Source organism: Cimex lectularius, unplaced genomic scaffold (assembly GCF_000648675.2).
Source record: "Cimex lectularius strain Harlan isolate CLEC.00 unplaced genomic scaffold, Clec_2.1 scaffold111, whole genome shotgun sequence".
NCBI lineage: Eukaryota > Metazoa > Arthropoda > Insecta > Hemiptera > Cimicidae > Cimex > Cimex lectularius.
In genome coordinates this window covers 1,224,895-1,252,506 of record NW_019392681.1, presented here as the reverse complement: position 1 = coordinate 1,252,506, position 27,612 = coordinate 1,224,895, and the positions used below count along the sequence as shown (strand labels likewise).

General features: G+C 36.7%; 1 protein-coding gene across 1 annotated transcript; it reads right to left on the bottom strand.

Annotated features, from left to right (window-relative positions):
• Positions 1-63: 63 nt before the first annotated feature.
• LOC106668647 (frizzled-10-A-like) lies at positions 64-27,477 on the bottom strand. The gene is made up of 2 exons (XM_014397586.2): positions 27,072-27,477; positions 64-1,549 (listed from the first exon to the last, which is right to left on the bottom strand). Exons 1-2 carry the CDS (start codon positions 27,246-27,248, stop codon positions 239-241), a joined length of 1,488 nt encoding a protein of 495 aa, XP_014253072.1. The 5' UTR covers positions 27,249-27,477; the 3' UTR covers positions 64-238.
• Between the last annotated feature and the right edge of the window lie 135 nt (positions 27,478-27,612).

The following is a 27,612-nucleotide window of genomic DNA, read 5'->3' as shown; positions in this document are numbered from 1 at the left end:
AAATGCAAAACGATATGATTCAATACTACTTAAGAAAAATTTTCTAGGATGATGTTTCTATGGTTTTTTTTTTTGTTTTGGAGAAACAAATACGATTATGGATGAAGCACGAACTCATATGCTTAATATACAATTATTGATTAAGAGCAAAAGTTGTATTTACAGGATAAAATAAGAATTGCATATGAAAGACATCTCCTGGGTAGTATTGAGTAAAATAATTTAAAATAGAGTATTATTAGACTCTTGTTAAAGGAAGAGGCTGTGGTTTGTGTGGGGAAGTAAAGAGCTTTTTCCAAGCCCGGCATGTTTTCCCCGACCAGACCCACATTCCTGATGAGATGCCGATGACAAGAGAAAGGAAAACTCTCAAAAGTGCGACTTCTATGTTGTTTGTAGGTGAAGGTGGTGTACAATTGTCTGTGAGGCAGATGACGTCTTCTTGACGGTAAAGTGTTTCATACAGTGAGCAGAACACAGATCCCAGCGCAGGAAAAACATATAAAGCTGTGAAGACTGCTAGTCTTGTCATCAGACGCTCCAGTTTGGCTGCGCTCCCACCAGATTTTAGAATTTCCGAACGTACGTTGATAAGAGCGACAGCTCCAAAGACACCAGCTACGGATCCGGTCAGAAGCAGCAATCCATGAGGCAGCGCAATCAGCCAGACTACGGAATCATCACTTACTCGGCAAAGCCCAGTGAGTTCATCTCCAGAAACTTGATGGAGTGCTAAAGCCAGTAGTGCCGCGACTGCTGGTCCTGCCCAAGCTGCAATATGGAAGTAAGTCGCCAGTCCGTACAATGCTTCGCTGCTCCATTTCTTCGCAGCGGATAGATACCAAGAAGTTGCCAAAATGACCCACCAGACACTTCCTGATAACCCGCAATAATACAAGACAAGAAATGTTATAGTGCAAGAAGCACTTTCAAGGCCATCAGTTGCTATGTATGATTCATATCCTTCTGAAGATGGTACACAGCCGATAGAATGCCCAACTGCACCTCTTACAATATAAACTATAGACATTGCATTGTAGCATAAGGCTAAAAATACAATAGGTCTCTCTGGGTATCTAAATCTTCTAGGGTCGACCCAGAACGTTAACAACGTGAATAGCGTAGATACAAAACAGAGCCATGCCCAGCATGTGTTCCATCTCTCCGTGAACCTCTTTTCTTCAGTTGTGAATTCCACATCCTTGCCGCATGTGGGACTGCATTCGTAAGGGTCCCTCGTCAATGTCATATTCTGAGGGCATTGCTTCGATCCGAAGCTCGCCTTCTTCTCGGAGCCATTTGGAAACTGCATACACAGCCCGTTTTTCTCCCCGACTGGGAATTTCGAGCAGTTGAACTGAGACGGCCATGTGAAGTGAAACTTTTCCATGACTGGCTGACAGTCGTTCTGCACCTCTTCGCACAGTCCACGACACGATGGTATCGCTCCGACAACATGTTCAGAACACAGCGGGACGAACACAGAACAAAGAAAGAACCTCAGGTGTCTCGAGCAGTTGTAGTGAACCAACGGCATAAAGTTCTTAAGCTGAAACAAAATAACAGTAATTTTAATAATTGGCTTTTCATCAAATCTAAACATGGTAAAAATTACATTTTATATTACCATAGACAATATATGATTATGCTAATTTTTCAACGAAACATTTATTTGAAATTATTTTGTTGAAGAAGAAATTAACCACGACGATTAATGTGTTTGAGATCTGGTTTCTGGTCAGGAAGAGAAAGAAATAGACTATGATCACTTGCCAAGCTTTCAGCCTTTATAAGATCATCATCAGAGCAGTATCCTATTTCTTATATTAACTTTACAGAATGACAAAAAAAACCTCAACTACAAGGCCTCGAAGTACATGAGGCTGGTTAAGTTGAAATTACGAAAAGTTTTTCATGGATAGTGGTGTCCCCAAAATGCAGGTCCAGAGACAAAGAAAACGTTATGTGTGACTTTCTTTATCGACTGGACCTAAATTTTGGGGAGACCACTCTCCTTGAAAAAAAAATTGAAAAAACTTGTCGTAATTTCAACTTAACCATGTACTTCGGACCTCGTAGTTGAGGTTTTTTTCATCATTCTGAAATGTTAATATGAGAAATAGGATACTGCACTGATGATGATCTTATAAAGGCCGAAAGCTTGGCAAGTGATCACAGAATCTACTTCTTTCTCTACCTGACCAGAAACCAAATCCCAAACACATTTATTTTAAAAGACTTGAGAAACAAAATCTTCTATTGTACATATTTCAGATGTTGAGTTGGTCTCTTAATTAAATTATTATATAAATTGGGGTCTAATTTAAAAGCGATTTTTGTATCTCACAGCTTTATACATATAGTTTATAAGCTTAAAAAATATAGTTTTTAGAAGATTCAATATTAATTTAAAAAAAATAAGCCGACAGACTTCTTCAAATATATTTTAATTTTGGTACATATTTAATGACAACCATTCCACCTTAGACAAATATTTTCCCTTAAGAAACTCTTTTGCACTTCCAATTAGTGAAAGGTCTTTTTATCCGAACAAATTAATTAGGGTAACAACAAAGTGAAAAATAAGAAAGTTGTAATTAAGAGGATTGTATCTTCTTCTAATCTTTTAGGCAGGTGTCTACCTTAATTAAAAAACGCAGGCTGAAAAGTGGTATTACCGCCTTCCTCAACGTGTGTAATTAATCTTTTCGAATGTAGAAAGTTCAAGAGGGTTCATGAAGGTAGTTGGTTTTCCAGCGGTTAAAAGGAAAAGATTGCAAATCTAACTACATTACAAAGAGATATGTCTATAAAACCAAGTGTGAAAATATTTTATTAACATTACTTCATAAATCCCCAGTTGGTATTATTCTAGCATGTGACCATAAGAGGATGACCATTACAAGGTCGGAATTAAAAAAGTAATCAAATGGAAGTAAAAGGCAATAAAACCAATACATGACAAATTTTCTAGATAATGAACCTCGTGTAATTGAGAAATGGAATCTGCATCTATTTAATAAATAAATCGCTATAACTTGTAGTCCAATTTAACAGATGTAGTTTCATTTAGTTAATGGAGGCGGTTCGCCCGTTTAGAAATTTTTCGATTTTAATAGACAAAAACCTGTGAAATTTCGCCCCATCGAAAGATTTATTAAACAAAAATTATAATGTCCAAGTCCCAGGGCAAATAGACATCTAATAGCCGATGAAGGGACAAAAAAGAATTAGTAGGCCTTCCCAGGTCAGAGCCGGGAATATTAAAACGGTTTTTTTAGGCCTCTTTAATTGCTCCTTCCGCCGGCACCTTTCACAAAGAAGATTAGATAAAAGTAAAAGAACTTTATCAAAGATCAAATTGAATTAAATGTGGACTTTTGTACATGTTTTCATTGAGAATTTGTAAAAGATCGAGGGTTGAAGGAAATTACTGTAGAGGTTTTCTTGCTTCCTTTCAATAGAAGGCTATCGAGGGGACTTTTTCAAGCGATCAAGCATGACAATTCCAATTTTAAGTCCAATTGCATATCAGGACTTTTTACTTTAAGTTTTTTTTGGTCTCATTTCTAACTAGCCTTAAAATCCCGAACCACTTCAACCTATTGTATATCATTGTACTTTTTTTCTTGGCAAACAATGGTGACAATATTGGTTCAACCGTCCAAGATGACGTAGGACAAAGAAATTTTGTAGTTGTGACACTTTGTTGATCTAAAAACCAAATAAGTGCTGGGTTTGTGTGTGAGCAAATGGCTTTATTAATTATAGGGGTAGCTTGATAGTCTCCGATCAACAACTGACTATCCTTATTGGTCAGGGTTATAAACAGGGAGAGGCAAGATACCGAATCACTCCATTTTTTACGTTGTCTTCTTTGGTTGGTCTGTGTGCCATTAACTGAAATGAACCGTGTAAAAGAGACTCTCTTTCTTTAGCAAAATCCAAAAGGGCTGTGCATAAAAACTGCACAGAAACCTTTTCGCCATATTCAAAGGCGTATATGTTATATACGTATAATATGTAAGATATATATGTATCTCGGTACATCGTACAATTTTTCATCTCTTCGTGTGGCACTCTCTACACGACACACAGGAATGACACAATTACGCAGAAAACAAACACTTTGAGCCCTGAAGATGATCTAAATAAAGATCGAAACGTTGCCAACGATAAACAAAATGTTTTTCTAAAACCTACGTCACACCAGACCGCACCACACGATCTCCAAATAATCAATACGCTAATGGTTTTATTAAATAGCTTATCTGTTTCCTGCGAGGTGGGTAACCTGTAATTTGGTCGTTGTCGATCATTTTGGTCCTATTCTCACTGGGTTTGTATGTCAGACGCGTTTCGGCATTTCTCCATTTTCTCAGAGGGTGGTCAGGGGTATAAACAGGGTGAAGGGCAAGAGAGCGTGGCAAAATGTCGAACAGGCATAGTAAAATGAGCGGAAATAGCCAAACTTCAATATGAACAAACTAACTTATTTCCAAACTTATCCTACTACTTACCATAAAATAATCAATCATAATTCTCAGTATATGTACATTCTAGCCTAAATATCGTCATATTTATCAAAATATACAACATTTCGAGACTGCTGTTGTCTAATGGGATCCACTTATTTTTTATTAATTTGCAACAACAGGAATTTGCCCGACCCAGCCAAGATAGCAGACCAAAATGATCGGTCTCTCTCTCTCTCTCTCTCTCTCTCTCTCTCTCTCTCTCTCTCTCACTCTCTTTCTCTCTCTCTCCCGTGGGTCTAATTAATAAATTTTTCTTCTATCCATCAATATAACTCATCTACGCCCTTATAATTGTTTCTCCTTTTCTTTTCTCTTTCAATTTAATTTACTTTGTCTTTCTCTTTATATCCGATTTGTATGTACATACATACCTTTATCATTCGATTTATCTAATCTAACGACCAATCTTAACTCTATTCAATTAATTAATCTGCATTTAAGGTATTGGCTGAGATAAAAAAGTTAGTATCACGAGCGGGATTCGAACCCACGACCTTCGGCTAACTACGCCGACGCTATACCACGAGCTATCGTGACAACGTAGAGCAGCGGCGCATTTAGCGTATTCAAAGGCGTATAAACCCTCTTGGTACATCGTACAATTTTTCATCTTCTCTGGTTACTCTAATTAAAATTTCTTCGATCTTTGGTCTGTTTTGAACAGTTTGAAGAATTATATCGAGAGTTGAAATTGCGTGGATTTTAAATAAACATCTGAATCACTAGTTTCAAATTAGAGCCATCAGACTTGAGATATTAATATTTTACACAAAACAATTTGTCCTAAATTCCTAGATAATACGAGTAAATAACGGTTATTTGGGACATACTTGCCTAGCTCATTATACTTTTATATTTTATAATAAATTTAATAAGACGCACGTCTTAGCTGGAACTCCATATATGTGAGACGTCCTTTACAGAGGAATGATTGCATACAAGAATTTAGAATTAATTTATTTACTCCTTCGGGGTTGTAAAGGTCCTTTCGTTTCTGAGTATATGAGATGTGGTTTGAAAGAAAGGGATAAAAAGGAACTTGTCGGCACGGCTGAGTCAGAACATGTTTGATTGCTTGTGGACCGGCCATCCTTCATTCTCTTTTCGCCGTTTCTTCTTTAAAAAGCAAGCTCGTTCTGCAACCGTCATCCGGTTTATTAACATCCATTTTACCGGTGCTTTTCGGTCCGACTAATTAGGAGGTGGAGGCATTTTTCAAATCGTCCAGCCGAAGATCCGGGAATGTTAAAAAAAATCCCTGCCCCATTAAGTGCACGATGCATTAAACTAATAACTCGGCAAAATCCAATCAGCATTCCAACAGCTGCATGATTTTTTATGAGCCAAAAATGCGGGTGCATTTGTAAGCATCGTACACTAGGTACGCTCGAGACAATGACAATGTGGGTAGTGGGTTTCGGAATCTCTTTAGCCCCTAATTTCACAGTTGACCAATTTACAAGAAGACCTGAAAAAATCTTAACTACAAACTTTTCAATTTAAAAAGAAAATATATTTAAAAATGCAGCATTTGCTTTCGAAAAGTTCCTGCTAAGAGATCAAAGGATGATGATCCACCCTTGTTAATTTTTATTGATGTAGAATGCACCGACGATTTACACAAAAGCGCACAAAAAACGCAAAAACTTTTCATAATGTATTATTTCGTTTCGCCGTAACAGCATATATCTTCTGTAAAGTTTGCCTGGATGGATGTACATTTCAAATGACACTGTACACAATAAACAATAAAGTAAAATTGCTAGAATGTTGCTGCATTTTTCTTTTTTACATACTTATGGCAATGTCGAATAAGAAATTGCTCAGAAATATAGGTGAAACATGAAATATATGAAGACAACGCAATGAAATTGACAAAAATTCGAACGCATCTGAAAAAAGGCTGATTACCTTGAAATGTCAGTGTTTACGGTATAAAAAGGTTAAATTTAAATTAAGGGATGATTTGTTGCTGAGTTTCAAAGATAAACCATTGTAGAAGAAAAACCAAAATGTCTCCGGTTCAACTTCCTTAGGTGACAAGTCTCCGAAAAGGCATCTGTAAAGTCTATCTCCAAACTATTTCCGGCTTACGGCTTAAAGCGAGTTAAAATTTAAATTAAGGGATCATTATTTATGAGTTATTTAAATATTGAGGAAGAAAAGCCAGTCATCGGTCCAACTTAGTGAGATGTCATGTGTCCGAAAAGGCACCTGTAAAGTCTCTGTAGCATTTCTGACTTACAATGAAGAACGGTTTCCTGTTGAACTTCCTTAGAGCCAGGTCTCCGAAAAGGTAAGGTAAAGTCTAGCTCGATATCATTTCTAGTTACCCATGTTAACGAGTTAAATTTTTTTACATTTGTTTAAGAATTATGCTATTATTTATACTAAGTATTGTGTGTTTCTTAATGAAGTGTTGTTTCGTAATTTGTTGATGTCGTGAGGTGCGGTCAAGAATGAGGTAGTTTAGAAAAACACCTTTTTCATTTTTTTCTCCGACGTTTCGACCTTAATTCGGGTCATCTTCAGGGCATAAAGTGTGGAGCTATTTAGTGACACAGAACCAATATGACGCCACAAGAATAACACCACACTTTATGCCCTGAAGATGACCCGAATAAAGGTCGAAACATCGGCAAAAAATGAGAAAGGTGTTTTTCTAAACTACTTCATTCTCGACCGCTCCTCACGCCTTCAACAAACTAAATATTGTAATGTATGTATATCTTGTAATAATTAATTAATATTAATGAGATTCAATTTACTATTATTATTATTATAAAAAGAAGAAAACTGACGAACACTACCGACCAGATCAATCACTGAAAAACCCAGACTTATTCCAACAAACATTAATGGTTAACAAAACATACGGAACAACCACTGAAGATGGTAAAGTACAGAAATACGCTTCACTTATAAATCCAGTGTTACACCGACTTAAATACGCCTATTGAACTTATGAGGAGAATTTTTTTCATCCTTGAACGATTCGAAAATCCCTTAATTCATTCGCCTTTTGTTCCATCTAGAACTAAAGTGATAGATTGTTTTATAATGACCTGTGGCAATTTTCCTCCCTTAATTTCCTCGATTTCGTGGTTACGTAGAAGAACATTGAAGCAAGAACGCCCGTGAAAAAGGAAGAAGACGTCGCTGCTCAACAGGAGCCATTAGTGGCCTCCGGGGGTTTCGGAGCCTCCCGATTTCACGGGACAGAGCGTATCCAATCCCGCGGAGTCTCTCACGCTCTCCCGGCACAAAAGGTTTAGGCCACGGGGGGAAAAATAAAGAAACGTCAAAGTGGTCCGACGTCTTCCTTCCCGGGGAACAAAATAACTAATCGTCTTTTTGTCAAATACGTTTAATTCTCGGGCCGGTCTCGCTTTGTCATCCTTTTCATCTAACTTTTCCCTTTTTATCAAATGACGACCCGACGACGTCTAATTGCATACATGAAGACATAGGCATGTCAGGTATTCCAGCGGGCAGTCAGTGATCCCAGTTCCCTTTTACGGCCTACTGACCTTGGCAAACCGAATTCTCCTACAAGTCCAGTGACAGCTCTTATCTCTTCTAAAATTGTAATATGTACATAACTGAATATGTTAGAAGTACTGATGAAATGACGATGGCTCAAACTGGTCACTCTCCAGAGACGACAGACAACCGCCATAAAAGGAATCGAATTTCTTACTTGAAAAGATAAAAATCATGGGATAGAAAAATAACAAAACACATCCCAGCAATGAGGGTTTAACTGCCAACTAGCCAATGATTTTGAGGTCTGCGAGGTGATTTTGGCTTTTCATCCTAGCTAGCATACTATCGTGTTTTGTCTTTCAGACGCAATTCGTCTTATTCAATTGATCTGTTATCTTATCCAGAAAAAGGAGGATTTTTCGAATATTTTTAGTCTTTTTTTTTAAGGAACAGTACTAAGCTATGAACTATAACAATACATTCACTAATTTCGTGGTCCGCTTGACCAATTAAACATTACAATTAATTAAGGTTTTTAGTTGAGATGAAAAAAAGTTAATGGCACGAGAGGGATTCGAACCCACGACCTTCGGCTAGATACGCCGCTGCTCTACCACCTGAGCTATCGTGACTTCGATCCACTCGTACATCAACTTCCCATCTGTCAGACGAATTTTTAAGGTTGGTCAGGGTCATAAGTAGGTCGAGTACTAACCAAATACATTGTTCGACATTAACACAGGTGAAATTGGTATAATTGGTAGAAGTCTTTGCCGTGCCTTACCCTGTTTCAACACGAAAGTACACGATTTCCTCTGGAATGATGAACCTGTTTGACAGTTTTTGAACATTTTGAAGTTTCGCATTTCATAGCATATCAAAATGATCGGGAACAACCAAATTATGTGATTGAAATGTTTATATGTCTGAAGGGTGATGAACATGTAGCTTGTTCAATTCCGGTTATTTTTGGTCGGCCTTTCCTCTTTGTTCTGACCTTTCAGATATGCTTCGACTTCTCACCATCTTCAGTGCGGGTAGTCTAAAATGTTATATGGAGAGTTGTTATGTTTCCACATTACTTTAAATCATTGAATAATCATTTATTGGACTGGACCTCTATGGTTCTACCTGTTTTGGCTGGAACACGTATTTTCAAGTGACCAGTTTTGTGTCTTCGATTTTGTGTTTTCGGGGAGTAGGCACGGGTTGGGCTAGGTTTGGTAGAGTTTGGAGTAGATTACGTTAGGCATGGTTAGGTTTGGTAGAGTTAACAGTAAGTTAGGTTAGGAATGGTTAGGTTTGGCAGGGCTAGGGGTGTTAGGTTAGAAATGGTTAAGTTTGGTAGGGTTAGGGTTATGGTTAGACTCGGTATACGTTAAGATATGTAGGTTTAGGCACGGGTTAGGTTAGGCTAAAAATTGTTTGCTAAACTTTTGACTGCTTTTTCTCATTCATGTATACAAAGAATAATGTTTTGTACCTTAATTTCTATTGATTTGTGTCCCGAACGTGCCTCTACATATTAGAAATTTGTTCTTTGTTATCTATCTGTTGACAAAACACTAACGCCAGCAGAATGATACATATTGTGAGAAGACAGTCAGTGAGGGCTTGGACAAAAGGGGTAAGATGGGTTGATGGAGTCCTACAAGGGCTTTCTTCTATTAATCTTGAGGACTTAGTGTAGTCTGGATATGATATAATGATGAAGTCTTCCTCGAGGACAGTTTTCTTGTCGAAAACCTGGCAAACCAACAGCAAATGGTCCATAATAAAAACGGATGTTTCTTATGAATACGAGATTCATCATCTTCAGTTGTAGGTCTGTGCCTTTCCCTACGTATACCCTTGGCAGGCTTACTTAACATGATGATATGCCAATGCGTCAGACAGTCTGACCCAGCGAGGATAGGCAGGTCAAAATGAGCGATAGCGATCAAATAAAATATTTAAGTCGAAATTTTCTGAATACGCAAAATCGAGAGGAATATTCTGAATTATGTAGCAAATGATGGTGGAATTACAGATATCGTATTTTCGTAACGACATACATTTAGTTAATAATAGAAGTTTGAAGTTTTTTGAGATTTCTGACTTGTTTTTGTTTCAAACGATTTTTATAAGAGAAATTTTAACCTTTGAATATGTGGGAATTAGTCCAAACATCGGCCGTCCTCTTTTAGGTTAGTTACAATGTTTTTGTTTTTTCTTTAAGACGTAGGGTTCTAATGGTTTTGATTGTGTTTTACAATGACTGTACTGTTGATTTAAAAAAACTTGTATTGGTTGTCATTATATTCTCTATTACGAGAAACTGCGGTGGAATATGAAAACGAATGATTACAGGAAAGCAATCAATACCCAATGGTTCCTTTAATAGCCCTCATTACGCCCAGGCTCGAACCAATGATTTTAATAATGTTATAAATAATATGTTCATTAAAAGCCACGTGAGCTGTATTATGATGCCTGGAATTAATTAATTTCGCCTTCGGAGATGGGGGCAGGCTGTGCGGCCATTGATGTGAGCCGACTTCATCCGTCATGCACTCTCTTGTAATATTGACTCAATTAACGACCCCCTCGGAGCTTAATCAATTTAACATGGGTCACGATGTTTAAAAGAAGATAGGGCTTGATTTGGCGAAGGGATGTTTAAAACAACTGAACAAAATATTGAAATCGGCCATCCACTTCCGGTGGCAAAGAGCACGTTCACGCCCGTTGGGCTTGAACCGGCCGTCATCCTGTTTTGGAAGTACGACCGACGAGGGTACGGTGGAAAAGAAGCAGTCTTGCCTTTTAAAAAAGCATCGAACATTAGCGGGGAAAACAGTTATCCTTTAAAAGTGCCTACGCAGTTTTCAAAACGTCTGAACGATTTGCTAAGATCTATTTATAACTGGTCCGCCTATTCTCGCTGTCAATCTGGAGTATTTATCCGTGCATTTAGAACAAAAATAACGGTTGAAGATCCTCTACGGAGAGTACTTAAGTATTCCGAACATACACCCGGACGGAAACATCGTACCGTCAAAGGGTGCCGACGAACGTCCGGTCAGACGCCTCCAGAGACGCAGACAGGCGAATACAGATAAATAGGCAATATAACTTAACAGAAAATGAATAAATAATTTATTATTTATTTATGCCAGGTCATGCTTTGTTAGATCGTGCTTAAAAGATCAAAATGTTCTTTGATTGTTTATCTTGTGTTGACTTTTAAGCAGTACAGTTGTTTTTTCTTGTTGAAATCAACAAGCACCGTAGAAAGGCTATTCGCAAATTGTACATAACGAAAACAAAACGAAGAAAGCATGAAATTGACTTGCAGGAGAGTGGCTTACGAGAAAGTTTTGTCGTGTGGACTTCGAGCTTTTCAGTTTGACCAGTTCTACGGCTGGTGGGTGCTATTTTTCTATCTTGTTTATTTCTTGGGGATTACAAAAATCCCATCAATAACAAACTCCTGCACCAAGTCTTATTCTTCTTTATTATTACATTTTGCATTTTATCCATTAACTCACAAGTAGGTGAGATGATACAAATGCAATACATCCAGACGTACTCCATCTAATAAACTTTATTTTTGACTCTTCACTTTTTTATGTGAAATGATTAATTAGTATGTATATTTGAATGAATGATAAGTTAATTAATCCATTTTTTTTCAGTGTGTTTTGTTTATGTTGCTTTTGTTGTGCTCATTCCTGTTGTGATTGTTCTTGTTTTCTTTCGTACGTCTTTGTTAATATCGTTATAATTATAAGCCTTTCTTCAGTTTTGTGCACACGTGTGTTCATTTTTGGATTTCTGAGATGGGCTGAGCAAGAAAGTTTATAAACATCATCTGCTTCAGGTTGTTTTTGCTTACTGCAGCAATTCTGTTTTATAGTATAGCCTGATTTTGTGTTTATGTCGGATAAGTAAATAAAATATCATGATAAACTGTCTATTATCGCTAGATTTTTGCCATCCTCGGTGTTTGGTCTATACTTTTTTGTTATTATATTCATTGTGTAAATGCAAAGTGCAAACTGTAGTTCACCTCCACCGATTTTCCCGGTCTTGTCAAAAGACATTACAAAAGCCAGGTTCAGCGGTTGGTTAGGGAATAAACACGGTGAGAGGATAACTTTATTGTTAACCGTTTGCTTATAACACTCGTGAAATAAGCATAAATGGAAGAGCTCCGAGCATTGCCTCTCCCGGCATATAACCTGGCCGCTGAAGATGGCTCGTATCAAATAGTGTGAATAGGCAGGACTATCCGAAACAACCAAACTACAGTTCCCTTTAAATCACAAATACACATAATCACTATTGATGATGGCGAAAACAGATACGCATCTGACAGACGAAAAGAGCCAGGGGCTAAATAGTTCGAATCCACCAGAGGTTTACGAAAGCTCACACATTTAAACTTTTTTTCTTTTAACGAGGGTTCGCAACAGCGGAGGTCGTATCAACCCTCAAGGTGCCGGTGTTTTCTTATGGGGGGGGGGACATTTGTAAATATGTCGGGTTTGATGCAGGGCAGCTGGATTCGAACACGGGGCCTTTACCTTAGGGTGATGAGTGCCGTGTCAGCGCTACCGTTGCGGCCACCGACGTGCCACCTTGAACGTAACGACCGGAAATGAACAAATCGCAAGAAAATATTTGTCAATTAATTTTATTCTATATGTTTGCTTTGGGCAATTTTTAAAGAAATTGTTTATAGGTCCTTCTCTTAGTCTTTAGAGTGACTTTTAGTGCCCATTGATTAGTTTATCGTGACGGGTATTGAAGGGCGATTGACTGGATGACAAGGCAATGTCCTCGTGCAAGTATGAAAAGGCTTGATCTGAATGAAGCCAGCCGCGATGGGCCCGTTCCCGTTCCGCTATTTAAAGCCGATCCTGAATACCAATCCGCCGATAACTCCTCCCGGCTAATGAAGAGAGATCAAAAGATATTTCCGAAACGGTGCCGGGATTTTTTAACGAATGTCCGACGTATTTTTCACGCAACGTTTGATCCCAAAGAGGGTTTTTACATTTAAAACGATTAGATCGAGATGACAAGAGATCCCGACGTGAGATAGCCGTGAAGCCTTTTCGGCCATCCTACTTAAGTCCCTCTTTAATCTGTTCGACGAAAGAATCCTCGATCGCTTCTAATTCCGCTTACGCCGGTTCCGTTTTCAAACTATTTGAATTGAAAAATAGACCAGACCATTTTTATATTGATTATTTATAATCCGACAATGAGGTGGGGGTTTCTTTGATGTCCTCATCGGGCTCAGGTGTTTTGAGAAAAAACGGCTAATAATAATCAAGCGGATGGAGTGTCTGCAGCTGTCATCCAACAGAAAAATATAAAAAGGCGGCTATAGTCTCAAGAATAACATCTTTCATCTTATGAGTTCGGTGTGATTTATTTTCTTTAATGGGCTGTCGGGCGACTTCGTCCGTCGCCTCTCGCTGTTTGTTCTCGGCCATGTTAAATCATGCATTTCGCGGAGGTGGCAGAACGGAATACAAAACCGTCCAAGAAAAAAAAATCAAATCCTGGAAAAAAAATATTGAGGTGGTGATCTGAAATCCACTTAAACTGTAGGAATGAATTATCTGAAATTGATCTTTTTTTTATAGCTGTTTTGTCAGTGTTCTCACTTAAATCAAGGGTTAATATAACGAAATTTAATAAATATTGACTTATGAGCTAAAATCCATAATAAATTATAGGTTAATAATCGTCTTAGATCACCCTGGTCTGTCTAGTCTCGCTGGTTTTGTCCGTCAGATACGTTTGGGTGTATGTAAGGGTAGATTGACAAAAAACACACAGACCAACCACCGTCTGTGAAAGATTCACCATCTTAAGGTGAAGGGTGAATCAACAAGGATGGGCATACCAAGATTTAAAAAAAAATCAGGAACCAAAAATCCAAATGGACTATACATTTATTTTGACTCAAAAGCGTTTCACCTCGAAATGAAACGTAATTAAATTTCTTTTTGGTAAAATAGATTTTGGGTTTATTTCAAAATTCAGATTCGATCAAATCAAATGGATTGATTTGCTTTAGGCCAGTACCAAACAATATAGCAAGAAAGAAAAGATCAAAATGGAGAGTAAGGTCGAATTTTGTTTTTAAGAAAATTTCCTTATGAGAATATGTTAAATTTTATTACCTTTATTTATTAATTTGTAGGAACTTTAAAACGAGAAAAAAATCGTATACTAAATTACAGAATGATATTCTACGCAAATTTAAACTTAATCATTAAATCCTTATATTTACTGGTCTATTGAGCAAATTACTTCTTTCAATTAATTATTTTTTTTATGTAAGGTTTTAGTTGACATGAAAAAGTTAAAGTCACGAGCGGGATTCGAACCCACGACCTTCGGCTCAATACGCCGCTGGTCTAACCGCCGTCACGATAGCTCAAGTGGTGAGAGCAGCGGCGTATTGAGCCGAAGGTCGTGGGTTCGAATCCCGCTCGAAACACTTAACTTTTTCATTTCAACCAAAATCTTACATAAAAAGATTATTTAATCAATAATTTAATTTTGATTTAATTCATTTTAGACTAGTAACAAATCAAAATTGAGGGGAAGGTCAATTTTTATTCAAAAATTTTCACATGACATATTGTTAAACTTAATCATTATTTATTAATTTGTAGGGATTTTAAAAGATGAAAAAATCTGATTACTAAATACAGAATTATTTACATAAAAATTCACTAGTTTTCGTGGTCTGCTTGACCAATTAATATATTACAATTAATTAAGGTTTTTAGTTGAGATAAAAAGTCAATGGCACGAGCGGGATTCGAACCCACGATCTTCGGCTAGATACGCCGCTGCTCTACCACTTGAGCTATCGTCACCTCGATCCACTCGGACACTAACTTCCCATCTCAACCCCACCGTGCCATTGACTTTTTTATCTCAACTAAAAACCTTAATTAATTGCATTATATGAAAATGTAGAATTTCAGGTTTATAATCAATCAAAATTGAGGATAAGGTCAATTTTTATAAAGAAATTTTTATATATAACATTTGATTAAACTTAGTCCTTATTTAATTCAATAAATAAGTTGACTAATTATTAAGTTTTTTTATATGAAAAATTATGATTTTATGTTTATTTTTGCTAGATTTTTTTAATATCATCCCATAGGGAAAATTTATTATTATATGACTTATTGTTGAATGATGTGTAGTTGTTCTGTGCTTTAACAAAGGTGTGTTCGTTTTGTGCATTCCTTCTGTAAAGTACGCGGAGAAGCAGCGAAACCAGGCGGTCCAGAAACAGTTATGATTAAACTAATCTGCCCACAAATGCTCCTCGATTCCAATTAGCGAAATTTCTCAGAGATAGTGTCGTGAAAAAACAAAACCCGTATCTTTTTCTCTAATAATTGTATCCTCAGTTAAATAAGGTCGTGCGAAGGAGAAAATCCCATTATTTTTATTCAGCCCAACTATTTATATTGAATTGTGGGAACCGTTTCACAAGTCGTGAAAACTATTTCAACCATTGGTACTCCTCATTATTTATTTGTTAATGTACCTCTCTCCTAATCCGATGGAAAAAATACTCCCTTGGTTGTTTATTTATATGTTATTAATTATTAATTGCCTCACATTCGATTTCGACGCGGCAGGGTGTCTCAAGCTGGTCGAGTCACGATCAGTAACAGGAAGGGATAAAACCGGGTGGAATGCAAGTACTGTTCGTCGGTCCTTCTGTACACGGCTGACGACAACCGGATTTGAGGTAGGTAAATAACAACAGGGCCGAAAAAAGGCCCAGAACGCCTCAATGCCGTCGTTAGTTACGGGTTTGTGGAGTCCGGCCGACCTCCAGGAAATTCGTTCTTGCTCGGCCACCGTACAAAATTCGCTGACCATTCAGCGTTGAAATTAAAGGAGAATCGGAATGTGTGCTTCATTTTTTTTTCTTTCAAAGTCCACAGGATACAACAGGTCTGAATGGATGTCCAGATGGAATAGTTGGTCCGTGAAACCAACTCAAGCTGAGATCCTTCCACAATTAATACTGTAGTTTGGTGGATTCCGATCATCCTGGTATTAGCCTCCCTGTAGGACTGTCAAAGTAGAGTATCAATTTTGTCAATGTGTCCTTCCTTCCTAGTTGTATTGCCAATCGGCAGAAAAACGGTAAAACTATACACGCACGAGATAACGCAGATACTAAAAATATTTTTTTTAAACAGGCCTCAATGTATAATTTCCATATAGAATAGTCACCCCATGAAACTCAACTCAAGCTGTAAAAATCCTTCCATAATTTTACTATAGTTTGGTTGATTTTGATCATCCAGGACTAAATCCTTGTTCGATTTAGCTTGTCAGATTCGTTTGATACCACAGTAACGTCAGTCAGGGAGATAAGCAGGTCGAGGTGTTATTTTGTCAATCGACAGAAAAAATGAAACTCCACATCGTCCAACTTGTAGTTGCACAACACCAACAAAAACAAGACACGAGAAAAGCGCACAGATGGAAAACGAAACTAACTTGAATAGTTTTTTATTGTTTATTCCACAGGTCTGGATGGATGTCCAGATGGCCATTGAAATCAACTCAAGCTGATGAAATCCTCCAATAATTAATAAATTAAATATGGTCGTATCCAAGTCTGCTTAAACGAACTTAGTTCAATCTCTCAAACGCGTTCTATATCTTTAGGCAGGGAGATAAGCAGGTCGAGGTATTTAAAAAAAAATTATAGAAACAAAGGACACTGGCTCCACTCTGTCCAACTTGGCCTACTACAAAACCCAATAAACCTATACATACACGAGAAAAATATACAGATCAACTACTAGAATTGTTAGCAAGTTTGGCAGATCCAATTGGTGACATAGCGACATCAACACCAGAAATCAAAAATTTAGCAATTCAGATAAGTCTTGTTCCTCAGCCTACACATTTTCTCTCATCTTTGCGAAAAATGTCTTGTTTTAGAAGAATAGATGTATATATACACTTTTTTTTTTAAATAAATGATTAAAGGAAGCAACCGGATAAACGATTCCATAAAAATTCGATAACGGACTAACCAGCCTTACAATCAGAAAATAAGTAAATAAATCAGCCCACCAAACAATCTAGTATCATTATATTTTCGTAATTAGGCTTTATGTCGTATTGAAAAATGGTTTTTAATGGTAGAAACATTCTGCTAAAAGTCATTCGTGTCATTAGACTGCTTAAAAAGGTTGACATGTTTGAAAATGCAGTAGAATGGAACAAAACTACCTCATATTTTATTTTGGTCGTTTCCGGTCAAACAGGTCGGCCTATCTGTTTTGGTAAGCTAGGCGCGTTTGGATATTTCAGAGGTTGATTAAGGGTATAAGCAGGGTGAGGACAAGACATCTCTTCTGTACATCATTCTTGGGTGAAGTATGGATAAATGGAATGAATTCGGCGCATTGTCTATCTCTATGTTTATAACCCTGAATTGGCGAAATGAACAGTGTCCGACCGATCAAAGCCAATAAGTAGATTTGATCATCTTAACAGGCGGGCTTGTTTGTAATTGTATTTGTTTTTTGTTCGTCCCTTTCATTGTGCTGTCTTAAAAGTCAGAAACAGTAAAAGGCCTGGGACCTTTGGGCGTAACATATACCGGTGAACTACAGTTAGAAAAGCAACATGGGAAAGGTTAGCTCGCCTTTTAGGGTTTGGTAACATCCTATGCCATAAATTACATAATGCATTTAACCTGTAGCTCCGACTCCTGGTGTGAAAGGTGACATTTCCCTTTCTGCGCACAAAATCGTAATTATGAGATCTAATCAGCGTGTGCATTAACCTTTGAAAGCAATTTAGAATGTTCGCGAAACACGTAAAAAATCAAAATAAAAACGGCGGTTGATCGAAATAGAATTTTCCAAAAGGGACGAATTATGAAATAGGATCGGAATGGGTCCAGCGTGTCATTTTCTTTGAAGTCGCAAAGGCCTTTTTTGGGAGGCGAGTTCCAAATAGACTCCTTGAAAAATATGGTTATGGCATAAAGCGAGACGGAAAGTGGCAATTGGTCAGGTAAGAGGCAAGGACCCCTAATAAGCGGGTTTAGCCTGAGGGCGAAGGCACACAATTGGCCTCTGCCGCCCTGCAAATACAGAACGGGGGGCTTTATTTTCAAGTCCTTTTGAAGGAGAAAAAAAAGGTCTGTTTTTGTCATAGTGATTCCTGTCTAATCCGAGTTGTCAATATGCCAGGGTTCAATAGGGGTTTCAACCTGCACTAGAGAACAGGTTGCTTCCATAGAAAAAAACCTTTCTTGATTACAACCCATTTATCTAAAATCACTGTAAAGTGGGTATACAGAACCTCCTTTGTATCCGCGCGGTCTCTTACTGCTCACTATTTCCGATCCCTCTTCAAAAATTAAATTCTTCTGTTATCAATTTAAACAAACATATGCACACGCATAAATAAAATAAAATTTCGTATTCATTAATATGACAATTGAAAATAATATGCTAAAGTGTGTGGTGCTTAGTGAGGGTTAGCCATTGATTATTTGGAGATCGTGAGGTGCGGTCTGGTGTGACGTAGGTTTTAGAAAAAACATTTTCTTTGTCGTGCCAACGTTTCGATCTTTATTGAGATCATCTTCAGGGCTCAAAGTGTTTGTTTTCTGGTAGATGTGTCATTCTTGTGTGTCGTGTATGAAGGAATACAACGCAAATGAAGATGATCTCAATAAAGTTCGAAACGTTGGCAACGATAAAGAAAATGTTTTTCTAAAACTACGTCACACCAGACCGCACCTCACGATCCACAAATAATCAATATACTAAAGGTTTTATTAAATAGCTTATCTGTTTCCTGCCAGGTGAGTAACCTGTAATTTGGTCGTTGTCGATCATTTTGGTCCTATTCTCACTGGGTTTGTATGTCAGACGCGTTTCGGCATTTCTCCATTTTCCCAGGCAAAATGTCGAACAGGAATAGTAAAATGATCGGAAATAGCCAAACTTCAACATGAACAAACTAACATATTTCCAAACTGATCCTACTGTTTACCATAAAATAATCAATCATAACTCTCAGTATATGTACATTCTATCCTAAATATTGTCATATTTATCAAAATATACAACATTTCGAGACTGCTGTTGTCAAATGGGATCCACTTATTTATTTTTTATTAATTTGCCCGACCCTAGCCAGGATAGCAGACAAAATGATCGGTAACAACCAAATTATATTTTCAATGTTTAATTGATCCACAATCACATAAAAATATACAACTATGCATATGCGAGACGTTCTCTCTCTCTCTCTCTCTCTCTCTCTCTCTCTCTCTCTCTCTCTCTCTCTCTCCCTCTCTCTCCCTCTCTCTCCCTCGCCCGTGTATCTCAATTAATAAATTTTTCTTCTATCAATCAATATAACTCATCTACGCCCTTATAATTGTTTCTCCTTTTCTTTTCTCTTTCAATTTAATTTACTTTGTCTTTCTCTTTACATCCGATTTGTATGTACATACATACATACCTTTATCATTCGATTTATCTAATCTAACGACCAATCTTAACTCTATTCAATTAATTAATCTGCATTTAAGGTATTGGTTGAGATAAAAAAGTCAGTGTCACAAGCGGGATTCGAACCCACGACCTTCGGCTAAATACGCCGCCGCTATACCACGAGCTCTCGTGACAACGTAGAGCAGCGGCGTATTTAGCCGAAGGTCGTGGGTTCAGATCCCGCTTGTGACACTCATTTTTTTCTCAACCAATACCTTAAACGAAGATTAATTAATTGAAAGATATTATTTGGTCAAGCGGACCACGTGAAGTAGTGAACTTAACTCTATTTTTTCTGTCTATCATTTTCTATTTAATCTATCATTCTACCCCATTTTCTTCTCTTCTCAATATCTTTTTCGGCTTTCTTCCACTTATTCTTCGTTACTTCTTTTCTTTCTTCACTAATCTAATTCTCAAATAAAGTTGATGGTCTGTGAGTCAGTGAACACATCTTGAACCGATACTGGTCACTTACTGACTCCATTACACTCGCGTTGACTGTTCCTCGCTGAAGATGGCGGAAAGCAGAAACGCGTTAGAGTAACATCAAAAACCCGCGAGTGATCGACCCAGTGTCGGTTTAATATGTGTTCTCTAGTAGTTATTATTTTTATAGTTTTGCTTTTGCATGTCTTTCTCTATCAATGATACTTATTATAATTAATTAATGTTTTGAGGCCAAAGGTGTTGAGATTATTTCACACCCCCACACACAATTTCCGACATCTATTGTTAAATTCTTTCTCACGTTTTCGCCTTATCCTACTGACATTTCAAGCTTGACTTGTTAAATTACATTATTTCCTATAGTAAAGCTATAAATATTGATAGTTTAAAACGATAACACTCCATTATGTAGAAATACTTAGTTTATTGTGATAAATCGGTAATAAATTATAATTTTTTTTGTCTCGAGAGGTTTGAAACGTTGGCTTCTTTAATTGTATATTAATCGAGTGCATAAATAAGGAAATAAGAAAAGCGCACGGTGCCATTTCAGTATAAATAAATACCGGTACCGGCTACCGCTACATTCGAAAAAAAGATAGTAAAGCACTGTGTAAACTCAGGAATCGATTTTTCGACTCGACACCTTATCAAAGGCCATAAAAGGGATTAAAGGGATAATAAAAATGCGCCTTTTTATCCGTGCCGCGATGGTATCTCGTCCGAATCCGTCATTAATCCTGTTTGATCATTAAGCGCAATAAACGTCCACCGGTGGAAAGGAGGGCCACGGCTCGAATCTACCGGCTATAAAACTGGCATTAATGGCCTTTTAATAAATCATTTGCCCTCGGGTGAAGTGAGTCTCGTTTCTTCTTTTTCTCATCTTCCCTCTTTCTCTCTCTATCCATGTTTTCTGGCCTGGTCGTTTTGTGTTGGCCTGTCCTAATTACAGCCTTGCTCACAATCTTCTCGCCTCCGAGGTGCTCACATTCCCAGCTGGCCTTCGACTCTATCCCACCCGTGGAAATCAACTCTTTCTGACAATGTTAACCAAAAGAAAACGACAAATAAATGGAAAATAAACACTGAGGAACAGTCTTAATAATAAAAAAAAATATACAGAAAACAAAATCCAATTAGAAATTCTTCAAATCGTAATTTTTAGCCATATATGAAATCATATAGGGCGTTTATTTTGCTTCTTTTCTGAAAGACGTGTAATAAACAGAGTCAAGAAAACAGCAAAACAAAGAAGAGGACACTGACCTAATCGGTTTAGTCTTTTAATTTGTTGATAAAACTTCCGCAGAAGAAAAATATTCAAAGCAAAAATATATTAAATAGTACAGCCAAAGGTTTATTATTATAAACTGAAGTCAAAGTTCATCTCGTTAATCTTCAGTAAACCAACAGATCAAATGATTTTTGATGTAGGTTAAAATTATTAAAAAGGCACTCTCAACACGACACGCAAGGATGGCACAATTACACAGAAGACAAACACTTTGAGCCCTGAAGATGATCTCAATAAAAGATCGAAACGTTGGTTATCGTGGTGGATGGATAAAGAAAATGTTTTTCTGAAACCTACATCACACCCGACCGCATCTCACGATATCTGAATAATTATTAAAAAAAGTGATTATGGTCTCGCTGTTTGGCGATCCAACGAGGTACGTTAGTGAAATGATGCCCTAAAAAGACAAATTTTTGTCCGTTTTAAATATCCGGAAACATGTTAAGCTGCCAGCTTAAGATTTGGACAAAAATACTATTTTAGACTAAGTCCACTTTGTTAAAAGGTTTATTTTGTTTACCGTCTCAATTTTCATTGTTATTATTTTTTTTTTACAAATCAGTATAAACACTGATGTTATAACGTCAAAATATGAAATATGAAGAACACTATAGTGACTGTCTGGTGAAGCTTTACAGATGCGTTTGCTTTACAAAAAATGTTGCCTTTGTTTTGTTATTCAATGTGTGAGACAAGGAGAATAAAAATTTAAAATGATCGGATACGACAAGTTGACTAATCACATTTAATGAAATAAACAATAACCCATGTTACAGCCCGTAAAGTCTTACTGGTAGTGTACAAACCAAATATTATTTGAGAGATTTTCTTCTGTGGTCTGCGAGGTGATAAACCTACTATTTGATAGTTACCTATCATCTTGTCTGCCTATTCTCGCTGATTTTTGTTAATTCAGACCCGTTTCGGCATTTCTCCGTCTTCAGACAGACCAAGATGATGGGGTAACTATCAAATAATACAATATCATTCCAGCCTCTTCAGTTTGCAGGCTGCTAGGAAAACTTTACATTTAGTTTATAAAACATTAGATATTCAAAGACTTTTTTTCATTGCCATAATTCTTAGAAAATTGGGAAATATATTTTACAATCCAATGTTTGATTAGCCCGGACAATACCAACAGTATTTCAGAACCGTTAAAAAGCATGATAATGAAAAGTAAAGAATTGTCAGTTATAAAATATAAAAATTTAATAACAATAAAATTTATTAGGAACTACAACTGTAAAGTTTTACTGGGTAACGTAGAAACTTAATAAAGATATACTTTACAGTTGAATTTTGTAAAAATTTGAGATATTATAAAATTAAACAGACAATATCAACAGTAATTCAGAATCGACAAGAAATGTGACATTCAAAAGGGAAGAATACTGGATTTAATAATTTATTGAGAAATTCTACTGTAAAGTTTTACTGGGTAGCGAACAAACTTAATAGTGATATTCTTTACAGTTGAATTGTGTAAACTTTTGAGATATTATAAAATTAAACAGACAATATCGACATACATATTTCAGAACCGTCAAGAAATGTCACATTCAACCAAAGGGAAGATACCAGATTTCATAATTTATTGAGGACTTCAACTGTAAAGTTTTACTGGCTCGCGTAGAAACTTAATACTGCTTTACTTTGCAGTTGAATTGTGTAAAAATTTGAGATATTATAAAATTGAACAGACAAAACCAAAAGTAATTCAGAATAGTCAAGAAATGTGACATTCAAAAGGGATGAATACTACATTTCACAATTTATTGAGAAGAAATTCAACTGTAAAGTTTTACTGTACGGCATGCAAAAAGAATACTGATATCAACAGGATCACAATTTGGACAATTATTCAATTAGCTTGCGACCCAATAAAACTTTACAGTCGTCTTCGTTGAATTTCCTATTGTCTTTTGAGAAATATTAATAAGTTTTACTTCGTAGTCTGCAAATATACTCTATATCAACATCATTAAAATACGAACTTCTCCCCCTCATGTATTCATATTAGTATTATTTTTATGCGCCACTTAGTAAAACTTTACAGACGTACTTTGTAATAAAAGTAGCAATTCAAGTTATTTACATTGATTATTACAGCAGTAGTTACCAATTTCTTCTTGGTGCCCATTATCCCATATTTGTTGACAAGTAAGAGCTGGAGCAAGTTTTGTTTGCGAAATGTCTAAAACGACTTTAAAAGGCAGGGGATCGCGACCGGCGGCGGATTTACTTTTATCTTTGCTTTCAGCACTTCCAGAACCCTTTTATGCAGCCACCAGTTGTGAATCGGAATGCGACTATTTCCAATTCTGTAAAACCGGCCTCGATCGGGTCAGGTTTCGATTCGAATCGCGAGGAATGAGAAAATTGCACATATCACCGGAAACCGAAATTTCAACGGTCGCCATCCAGTTTTAAACCAAAGGCGATCCTTGTAAAAGATTCCGACGCCTCTTAAGAAGATTGGCCCGTTTCACGATTTACGGCGGCCGCCTGTTCCCTCGATATTAGCATTTTACGATCTCGAAATCATTTATGAGAGAGAGACAACTCGATTCCACCTTGATTAGGGAGAACCTTTTAACCTGAAATGTAACATGATATTTCCTACAAAATCCAAATTGGTGGAATTGGTAGGTTTTGACATACATAGGTTTTGAAAACATGATATAAGAGCAGACACGCTGAACCCACAATGCTGTTGAGAGTTGCAGGTTATTTTTTTTCCATCTCTCCACATTTTGCCCTCTGACTGATATGTACTCTTCAGCGATATTTTCCAGATAGCAATATTGCAGAAATGTCATTTCTATCACCTTTAAATACTCCTATTAGTTCGGATCAAGCAAAGTAAAGAGTTTTAAAGGAATTTCTGCGTTGGTAAAGATCTTTTACAATCGGGTGCAAGCTGGTCATCAAAAGATCTCTAGGCTATCTAACTAAGTTAACTAATAATTTATCTAACTATATTCAATCTAATTTACAGGTAAAAATATTTCACATTTTGATTAACTTACATTGCTTTCCATACTTGCATTACTTTTCAGGGAATGGGCCATGCTCTGTTTTATGGCCTGGTTCAATTTTTCGCCAAAGGAAAACTAGTTTGAAAGTTCAATTAACTCACGCCTCCGACAAGTGTTCGTTTTAAAGCAGGAAACTATAAAATCCCATCCTCTCAAGGGGGAGATGATTTTGAATGGGCCCTAGCCGTAAACCGTGTTATGACCATTGTAAAAGGGGACCCGGAGGGCTAAATTGTAGGAGGTCTGGTCATAAAGAGTATTGGGAATTTTTTTCTACACGCGCCTCATCCCGAATATACAGGGTATCGCAGGCTTAATAGCAAGAAAAACGTTTTTGTTTAGTACCTACCAATGAGTATAAACAAAAACACAGACAAACGACTGAAGTGTAAACAGAGCAACGCGAAAGAATACAGCGAAAATAAGCTGATCTGAGTAATCAGGGGTGATCAAGTTAAATACACAATTGGCCTTCTTATTCATAGTAAAAAATGATATTGTTTAATTCTTTTACACCCTCTGTTAAATAATTGTCGCGACGAGCTTCAAATTGTTTCATTCAAATTTTCTTTATTAGTCGAAAAAGAGCAAACAATGATACTTCGATGTCTACCGGGCTTAATATGTACAGTGCGCGTGCTTAGACAATAGAACCATAAACCAGTCGAAAACATCAAAAGAATCATCATTAATAATCATAGTTATTCGATCTGGTGTGATGTAGGTTTCAGAAAAACATTTTCTTTATCGTGCCAACGTTTCGACCTTTATTGAGATCATCTTCAGGGCCTGGGATTTACAAACATTGTTTACATTTAACAAATACATTTAGGATGTGGAAAAGTGAATTTATAAACATAAAACAGAAAAATCTCACTGGCACTCTCAACCCGACACGCAAGAATGGCACAATTACACAGAAGGCAAACATTTTGAGTGAGTAGAAATATGGAATATAAAAAATATATTTTGCATTGTATAAATTCTCTTTTCCACATCCTAAATGTATTTGTTAAATGTAAACATTGTTTATAAATCCCAGGCCCTGAAGATGATCTCAATAAAGATCGAAACGTTGGCACAATAAAGAAAATGTTTTTCTGAAACCTACATCACACCAGACCGCATCTCACGATTTCTGAATAATTATCGATTAACGGTCACTAATCACCACACAAAATAATCAGTGTTGCACAACAGTATGAGTTTTCTATTGCATAACTTTTAAGATAAAGACTTACTACTGCATGATTAATATTTGTCAATAGACAGTAGGAATTTCAGTGAACAACGTCTGTAAAGTTTTACAGGATAGCCCGCAAAATGAATAGTTGTACAAACTGTAATAAATATTTCTGATATCAGAATTATGCTTGTCCGCTACCCAGTAAAACTTTACAGTTGCAGTTCACAATTAATGTTGAAACTGAATACTCTTCCCTTTTGATTTTCCCACTTCTTGACGAATCTGAAATACTGTTGATATTGTTTTTTTAATTTGATAATATCTCATATTTTTACAAATTCAACTGCTGTACATTAGTATTAAATTTGTACGCTACCCAGTAAAACTTTACAGCTGAAGTTCTTATACAGTCGATGCTGTCTGTGGATTATAGATATTTCAGAATATTTAAACTATGATAATCGTAAAAAATTATACGACTACTAAATTTTTATTAAGACAACTATAAACTTTTCTGGGCAGACTACTAACTTTAGTGTAGCCAATGTGGTGATAAATACTGGAGATATCTGTACTTACAGTTTTGTAAGGAATACATTTTGGAAAAAAATCCTTTCCATTTCATTATCTTACATCTTTTAGATTCTAGCATACTGTTGATATTTTCCGGGCTAATCAAATATTGAATCATAAAATATATTTCACAATTTTCAAAGAAGTATGATAACCACAATAGAAGTATTTGAATATCAAAATTTTTTACAAATCATAACTGTAAAAGCCTACATACTGATGGTGTTGTTAATTGTTATAATGTATTATGTTTGTACGCTACCCAGTAAAAATTTACGATTGTCGTTCGTAATTCAAAAACTTCAAAGAAATATGATGTTCAAAAAAGTACTTGAACATTTAAAACTATTACAAACAGCAACTGTAAAATTGTAGTGGGTAGCTTGTAAAGGGTTGTGTATGACTTGAAACAACATTTTATATTGTAGTCAGTATTAATCATATACCGGATTACATACATTTCTCGAAATGTGATTAAAGGAGAAAGGAGCTCGGTCGTTTACGATCATTTTGGTCTTTCTATCCTCGCTGTTTTGATCACACACGATAGACCCACCAATGAAACTGTCGAGAAGCCGAAATGCTTCTGCAGGTTCAAAAAATTCGAAACGACCAAATTACAGGTGCATCAACTCAAGAAGAAATGAAAATATGAAATAAATGACTGTTTTTATAAACATACTGTTGTTTACTTACTTAAAATTTACTGCTTTTTAAAGTATTATATTTATTTTTATACTTTATTTAGATATTTTTACGTTTTGTTTTGATTGAAAGGAAGAGAGTTGTAGCACTTGAACAATCGTTTTGTGTATTGCTTTTTTAAAATATTTTTTTTACGAAATACATAGGAGTTGCTTTTGATGTTTAGTCTTAACCAAAATTAAAGCTAGCGGAGTATAAAAATTGCCAAATTACCTCTCGTTCTGCAGCGAGTTGATCTTCGTGTCCTACGAAGTTGGGCATGACGGTGAAGTTGTAGCCGAGCTCTGTGCACGTGGGTACTGTGATCTTCTCGCACTTGTGGCAGAGGGCGATCCCGGCCCCGAAGACAACTGAGAGCACGAATGGCAGGATAATCCTTGGGCCGAGCATGTTGCTCGTTGCTGGACGTCAGCAGTGTAACTGACTGCCGAGTGCCGGCTCCGTATTACCTGAGCTCCGTCCTTCTCCCTCTTCCCTTTCTCCTCGCCGTCATCAACGGTCGGCCCGGCACAAAGGCCGACTACCATCAATGATTAGGCACCCGGCCCCCGGTCGGTTATTGATGGCCCGCATTATTCAATTCCGAGAGAGATTAGCCGTCTCATCAAATCCCGAATCGCAGCCGGGGAAAATTGGAAAAACTATATATATCTATGAGACAGATCGGCAGCTACTTTGACCAAATAATTCCCATAAATAAACAAAGGAACGACAAAAATGCACCATTAACAAATTGTTAAGACGATGGGAAAAC

Coding starts and splice junctions, on each gene's coding strand:
- LOC106668647 (XM_014397586.2), bottom strand. CDS start 27,248: ATGCTCGGCCCAAGGATTATCCTGCCATTCGTGCTCTCAGTTGTCTTC. Junction 1,550..27,071: donor AACTCGCTGCAGAACGAGAG/GTAATTTGGCAA, acceptor ATTTTGTTTCAG/CTTAAGAACTTTATGCCGTT.